This window comes from Orcinus orca, chromosome 10 (assembly GCF_937001465.1).
Source record: "Orcinus orca chromosome 10, mOrcOrc1.1, whole genome shotgun sequence".
NCBI classification, from domain to species: Eukaryota; Metazoa; Chordata; class Mammalia; order Artiodactyla; family Delphinidae; genus Orcinus; species Orcinus orca.
The window spans coordinates 54,763,696-54,771,545 of record NC_064568.1 but is presented as its reverse complement, the minus strand read 5'-3'; the positions used below and the strand labels follow the sequence as shown (position 1 = coordinate 54,771,545).

General features: G+C 43.0%; 1 protein-coding gene across 6 annotated transcripts in view; it reads left to right on the top strand.

The window, feature by feature from the left end:
• Positions 1 to 5,181: 5,181 nt before the first annotated feature.
• The window catches only part of RBMS3 (RNA binding motif single stranded interacting protein 3), a 724,151-nt gene continuing 721,482 nt past the window's right edge, over positions 5,182 to 7,850 (top strand). For 4 of the 6 annotated variants that reach the window (XM_049715938.1, XM_004279675.4, XM_004279673.4 and 1 more), the window contains exon 1: positions 5,183 to 5,944. In XM_049715938.1, the coding sequence (XP_049571895.1) occupies positions 5,870 to 5,944 (75 nt within the window). In that variant the 5' untranslated portion in view covers positions 5,183 to 5,869. Of the gene's footprint in view, positions 5,945 to 7,850 lie in introns of all 6 variants that reach the window. The other 2 variants (XM_049715940.1, XM_004279674.4) reach the window with 1 other exon arrangement.

Genomic DNA, 7,850 nt, shown 5'->3' with positions numbered 1-7,850 from the left:
AAGTAGCATGCATTAAGCACTGATGAGTAAATAAGATGATTTTAGATAATTATTTATTCATTTATTTAACACACATTTATTAAGTGTGTATTAAATTCCAAGGACTGCTCTAGGTGCTGGGGATATAACAGGGAACAAGACAAATATGCTCCTTTCCCTTGTGGAGCTCAGATATTAGCGGGGGTGCTACTCAAGCAAGGAAACCAATGAATACAGAATCAAACGACAAGTAATGTTGGATTAGTCAGGGTAGGCTAGGTGATGCTGTGGTAAGTCACCAAATCTCAATAGCATAATCCAACAAAGGTTTACTTCTCATGCATGGCAAGTCAGTGGCTGGTCCAGGTGACTATTCAAGGCAGCTGTTCTCACCCCTCTGAGATGCTTACTCCATATCAGCACATTCTTGCCTCAGAGAAGAGTGGACTGGAGAATTAAACAGCAGCAGTTAAAGTTTTTGTGGGTGTCGCTCGTAAAAGCTTCATATTTTATTGGGCATAGCAAGTCATGTGGCCATTCCTACTTTCAGTGAAATGGAGAAGTGTGAGTCTTGCTAATCCTAGTGGTAAAGGAGGTCCAGATGTGCCCGCCACAGTATTGAGTGCTACGAAAAATGTATATAGAGAGTTGGTGGACAGTGTGCATTTTTTAAAAAGATAATGGAAGCAAAATAAACATGAGCCTTGTGTATATTATTGCTTAGAATTCTAATAAAGTTCACATGGATTTCAGAAAAAATTGAGTCAACTTAAAGAAAATTATTTTTATTGTTTCAAATTGGTACTCAGATATGAGAAAAAACATTAAGGTCATTTGTGAATGGTTGAAGTTTGAGACATATTGATTTGTTAAATCTACTTGAGGACATGGATAATAATACCGTATTTATACTGGTACCCTCGATTTTTTAGGCCCAGAATAGAGGCTCAATAAACTGTTGTTGAAGTTAATATTGTTCATTGTTTTAAACTGCTCTTGCTTTTCTACTTAACTGTCTTGAACTATAGTCCATTGTAGTTTTGTCTTGAGGCTTGAAATTTTCTTCCAAGGCCAATTTTTATTGTCTTTATCTACATTAATATTTTTACATTCAATTATCGTTTAAGTTTGGGCCACACATACTTGAATGGTAGTCTCTTTCTTCTTATTTGTCTCAGACATTTTCTTAAACCATTGGTAAGGATTCAGTAGGAGAAAAGAAAGTTGTAACATTAATGTTGGAATTTGCAATCTACCATCTTGTCTTTAAGAAAACAAACAAACAACTTTTATGTTTCATACTCATTTGGCAACTGCTGGGTTGGAAAGAGATTTCACAAATTTGAATAAAGTGGGCAGGAAATGCCACAGTTTTTGCCTTTTACGTTTTACTCAAGGTCATGGATGTCTTTCTTAAAGGTAAAATAGGATACTCCTTTTGAAGATAGTATGATTATGGTTTTTCCTTATATCTCTACTGTTCTTTTACTTTTGACTGAGTCTTTGTAATTTACAAAAATAAATCATCCAGGGCTTCCCTGGTGGTGCAGTGGTTGGGAATCCACCTGCCAATGCAGGGGACACGGGTTCGAGCGCTGGTCCAGGAAGATCCCACATGCCACAGAGCAACTAAGCCCCGGCGCCACAACTACTGAGCCTGCGCTCTAGAGCCCGCAAACCAGAACTACTGAAGCCTGTGTGCCGCAACTACTGAAGCCCGCGTGCCTAGAACCTGTGCTCTGCAACAGGAGAGGCCACCGCAGTGAGAAGCCCACGCACCGCAACGAAGAGTAGCCCCCGCTCGCTGCCACTGGAGAAAGCCCGCACGCAGCAATGAAGACCCAACGCAGCCAAAAAAAAAAAAAATTAAAATCAATCAGTCATCCAGAGAGGGGACCCAGTTCTTCTCTGGGTCAAGGGCAAACCAGAAGAGTCTCTGTCTCTGCCCAATTGCCCCTTATTTCAATACCATCACTTCCCCATCTCTGGATACGTGTCTGAAACATCCTCTCAATTCTGTTAGGCAAGAACTTGTCTTAAATGAGTGCCTCTCCAGTCTGTGCTGTGAATCACGTGAATCTATAAGAGTCCATGCCCTTTGATGCAGTTTGCTGCTTTGGGATTTGTACAAAATTTGTTTATTTGGCAAATGGCACACAGCTGGCTTCTGATTTAGAGAGTGCCTTAAACTAGTTCCCTCCTACCTTAACTTGATCGTTTAAATGGAAAATGCTGCAGCTCCAACAGAGCAGACATGATATAAAAACTATTTCTGACATGACTATCTTGCCCCCCGAATCTCCATGGCTACTGGGATCTCAGGGAAAAAAAAAAAAAATGAATGAAACACAGGTTTTACCATCCTCACAAGGGCTAAACTGTCTTTACGTTATTTAAGAAAAGCTTTAAATGTTCAGTGAATGTTCTTAAGCTAATGACAATTAATGCCCAGAAAATACCGATAATCCAATGGAATAGAATAGATTTTGGGAAGCAGCAATTTGTGTAGAAATTGCTCACAGTATTGACACATACTGGGAACTTTGCATATAAGTGGGCTATAGCGTACACTGAGAGGAGTTATTTATTTGGCTTTTTATTTGTAAATAAGGCAGTAGTCCTTTCCCTTTAAGGAGCATCTTGGCAGTTATGAATGAAAGAATACTGATGTCCTTTGTCCAAAGTGGCCACGTTGGCAGAAGCATCTTGGCAGTGATGGAGGAGCATCTTGGCAGTTATGAATGAAAGAATACTGATGTCCTTTGTCCAAAGTGGCTGTGTTGGCAGAAGCCATCTAGGATCCTGATCCTAGGTGTCTTATAATTTGGAGGAACCCCAATCTTTCATTTAGGAAGACAGCATTCTGTAGTTGAAGATGCTTTGGATAGAGTCCTGGCTGTACTGTTAACCATCACTAATTTAGCTTTCCCCACCAAATTCCACCAAGGCTTGTAGACCTTGTCCCAGCCTCATTCTCTACTCTTTACTCCTCTACTCTTTACTTGCTCCCTTCCAGCCCCTGCACTATATCTGGCACATTCCAAAGACACATGCTTGCTGCCAGGCTTTCTGTTCTTACTGGTCCTTCAGCCTGGGATGCTCTTCTCCAGGTGCAGGCTTGTGTTTATTGAGCAGATCCAATAAGTACCAAGGTGTTATCAATGCTTCACATGTTTAACTCAGTGAATTCTCATAATAACTGTATGAAGTGGGCAGTGGCGTCGGTTGGAGGAGGCGCCTTGTTCTGATCTGTGTAGCACTATATCCCCTGCACCCAGAAATGTACTGAAAGATGGATATGAGTTGGGTTAGAGTTGTTGCTGATATTTAAGATGTCTTATTCTTCAGACATTTACGGAGCAACCATTTGGTGCCAGATGCCATGCCAGTTTTAAAAAAGATGAAGGTAAACAAGAATGATGGGACCTCCTCCTTTCCTGCTTTTCCTGATGCTTTTAGAGCATCGTAGAGAAAAGAGGCAATTCATAGGTAGTGACATAGGATGAGCATTATATTAGGGTAAATACGAGGTGCTGTGGGAAAGCCAGAGTGCATAGGAAGCCACTGGGTGTGGGTGGTGCTGAGACCAAAGGGCGGGCTGGAGGATCTGCTGAAGGTGGGTCTGGGAGAGCCCCCCTGGCAGAGGGGATGACCGAAGGCCCTGAGAGCACAGCCCAGACCTGAAAGCAGGGCAGTGTCACTCAGGCATCAGACATGGGGGACAGGGTCTACTGCCTGCCTCTGGAGAAGAAAGTTAGGTTTGTAAGTGACTTGAAAAGTATACCAAAAGTCAGGACTCTATTGTCTGAGTAGTGAGATGCTGCAAAGAATTTTAAAATCAATGTGATTTTTATTTAGTATCTGATTCAGTTGACTCTCTCCAGCTAGGTAAGTTGGAAGTAGTTCCATTTTCTAGATGAGACCTCTGAGTCCCAGAAGAACACATAAACATTGGCAGACTTGATTTAATTTTCTCAGTGACAGGGCTTCTACCTCCTACTCTCCACCCTCTCCCCTTCCTTCCTTCCGATCGTCATTCTTGTCAAAAGTCAAACATAAAACTGTGTGCCCACCATCCTGATCTGTCTCCAAGGAACCTACCTGCACTCACAGGGCTCCCAGGAACCAGACCCCTGCGGGAAGCCCATTGCCCCAGGGGTAGTAGGGCTTGTACATGGGACCGCATTCTCTGGTCTTCTTGCCTAGGAAGCTGGATTTGTACCGGGAACCTTTCATCTGAAAAGGCAACTCTGGGCTGGGGAGAATACAGCCGACTTGACAAAGTTGAGAGGAGTTCAGTGCTGGTCTGCCCACGCTCTGGGCATGCGTGAGCCCTCAGCAAAACACAGCTGGCACGTCTAATTTTAGCCTCGCCTGCCTTGAAAAGGGACCCTTTAAGGAAATATATTTCCTCTGAAACAATCTGTATTATAATGTAGCAGCTGATAGACACGTCAGAATACTACTTATTATTGGTGGAGAAACACCCTGCCAAGTGATTATGATTTTTGTTCTTTGTGTTTGTGTATGATGATGTCAGGAAAGTGATTAAAGCCTCCATGAATCATAAAGAGATAGACAGTGAGAGAAACAGTGATTTTATTTATCAAGACGATCATAAACCGAAGGGGACACCTCTTTAGATTTTTACAAAATGGATGTAATGATCAGATTGATTATTTCTGCTGTGATAAGTTGCTGATTGTGATCTGATGATGCCTGGCTTGTTACGAGCAGTCCTGGAGTAGACTACAACATTTCTTCAGTACTTACCATCCTCCACGTTCTCCGAGAAGTAAAAGGTTAGTTTCTAAAGCAGGTCTTGGATTCCTTCGGCTTTAGTGCGTTCACAGGTTTTGAAAGCATCCGGGACACACTTTTTCCATTTTCACCAGCAAGCTTAGCCCGTCTGCCTTGATTTTTTCCTTTCTCTCCCTTCCTCCCTTCGTCCTCCTGTCCCTCCCGGGGTCTGCTGTGTTTTGTTTCGCAGTGTGGCTTACCTTGAAACTTGGCAAGCAAAGCAAAGAAGGCAGCTCTTGTGCGGGGTTGATGGAGGGAAGGATAAGGAATCATCCGCCGCCCACATTTGAGTTCCCCGGGATCAGCGGCAGCGGCAGCAGCTTTGCTGCAAAAACCGCTTTGCTATTCGAGATAGCCAGTAGAGGGAATCGGAACTTTGCTTGCAGCAGGGGTTGAAGCAGCCTTTTTTTTTTTTCTCGGAGGAAAGACTGCAGCCTTCTGGACTGCGTACGCTGCTCCCTGGAGGGGCTCTCCGGGTCCCACCCACTGGCTGGAAGGAGGGGACGTGAATGAAAGGACAGGACAAGCACCGAACACCATGTCACTCTGGGAGGGACACAGCAGCAACTGAGCTGTGAGAGGTTTTTTTTTTTTTTTTTTAGTTTTTCTTTTCCCCTTTCTTTTTCTTTCTTCCCTCCCCCCTTTTCTTTTTTCTTTTTCTTTCTTTTTTTTTTTTTTTCGTTTTCTTTAAGGTGGGGAAAGAGACACACAGGAGACAGGAAGCTGATCTGCAAGATTTCCGAGTTGTGCTAAAAGGACTTTGATTTTTTTTTTTTTTCTTTACAAACGTTGGCAATTGACATCACTACGGACAGCCGGGTAGAGAACAAACTGCCTCATCCCAAGTGGACCCCAGGCGAGAGCTGGGGAGGCTGTGTGGGGGTTTTCCTACAAATCCCCCACCTCCCTCTTTTTTTGGTGTGTTTCTTTTTAAAATTCTTGCTGTGTTGGAACTAGTGAGTGGTGGAAGACTCTCCGAAGCCTCATCAGTCATCGGAACTGTCAGGAATAGTGGTTCCAGAGGAAGCTCGGCCTGGGGCACATACCCTGTCATCCAGTTCCCTGCCTCGGAGACAGAGATTCCAGCTACATGGGCAAACGCCTGGATCAGCCACAAATGTACCCCCAGTACACTTACTACTATCCTCATTATCTCCAAACCAAGGTATGGCTTGCTCCACAGTCTGGCAGCAGTGGGGTGTCCTTCTGAACTTGGGATGGGAAACAGACAGGCATGGGAATTATTATTTACCACCTCCCTCCCCTTACCCCATCACCTCTTCCTGCTTCTTTGAAATTAGTAACATAGCAATGGAGTTAATGAAGCAGAGAAGGATATAAGAAGAAAGCAAGCCTGGAACGGGTGCTTTCTCTTTAAGAAGAGATAATAGTTTTACTTGAGTTCCTTTGTTGTTATTTGGCTGCCTAGGTGTTCCTGATATCCATCAAGTCCTTGGCCGATGGGCAGGGTTGTTAAAAAGGAGATCATAACAGTGATGATCAGGCACAAGAATACAATTTCAGGGGCTTTTCTGGTGAGCTGTTCTTTGTTTGTGGCTCTAAAAGGTTTTTTCCCACTGGATAGGACACGCCGGGGTGGGGGCGACTCAAACTTTTAACCGCTGAGTGTAGCATGAAAGACGGGTGTGGGAAGGTACACGGTAACTAATTCAAGTCTCTTAGAGTTTGCTTGGGTACATTTTTGTGTTTTCTATGGCCTTATTTTATACTGAGGATGATCAGGATGCTAGAGAGTGAATTTAGGAGCTTTACAATAGATGTTCTTTACTTTTAGAAGCTAGATGTTGGCTGCCATCAGGAGGCCTGGGTCTTGAAAAACGATGAAATATACTGATGATAATTGGACATGAATTGGTTAAATACTTTAGGCTTTATGTGTGTGCTCAAATGATCATGAGGGGGCCAGTGGCAAGACCACGTCACTGAACAGTGGGTCATGCCAATCATGAACTTTATCCTGCAGTTCAGACATGGAAGACTCTCAGGTGTGAAATCTCTGCTCCAATTTGTCAATTACATCGGACTTAATTTCAGGGGAAAATGTTGGTTGTTCCCCCTTGAATGCATGGATTGTATTCCTTTATGGATGATATTATTTTATATTGCATTAGCCAGACTCTACCGTGTTCTTGGTAAATACGCCAGGAGTGAACAAGGCATGCCTGAGTGATCTGTGCTGTCACCAGGACTGGGTGCTGTGATTTGGGGTTGGTAATTCATGCCGTAGTTAGCTCTCATTTATTCTCTCTCACCAAACAATGCTGATTTGTAAACCAGATCAGGCAGCAGACTTTCAGTATTATATTAAAGATTGTTCTTTTTTTCCTTTCCTTTCTCAGTCGCTTTACAATTTGCCCTGCCCCTCCAAGGTCGACTCACACTGCTTTTTGCCTTTGTGAGCATTTAGTTTGGGCTGCTGCTGAAATAAATAGACCAGCCCGCCTGCTCCAGTGGCTAGAGTTTTAACTCTTTGGGGGATTGGGAAGAGAACGGCTGCCTGCCTTCCTCAAAGAAATGGCAAAGCAAGGACAAGTTAAAAGGAGAAATTTATAGTCATTTCTCATCCCTCAAAGAAACAGAAACAACAAACAAAGGTTGCATGAAAAATATCGCACATTCCATCCCCTTTAGTCATTTGGCTAAATTTTTCCAAATGTTTCAAAATTCATGCTTTCTTTTTGGTTCTCGTTTTCTCCGATGAAGTCTATTCAGAAAAGAAACTTTAGATCAAAATGAATGGAATAATTGCTTTTTGGTTTGAGATTTCTTTTAACCTATTGCTAGCAGGAAATAATGTCGGGCACGTTATATTAAAGACACAGGACCAGCTACACTGGTGGGAAGTTTGTGTGTGTGTGTGTGTGTATGTGTGTGTTGTTTGGGGTAAAGAGGAAACATGGGGTGTTGAGGGAAAAGAGAGCTAGAAAAATAGAGAGGGAATTTAAAAATAAATCTGTTTTGGGGTCCTATGTAGTTTAGTGTTGTGTAGACAGGCAGCATCTGGATCTTGTTACTTTCAAGCTAGTCAAAGCCATCAACTTCTGGAACAT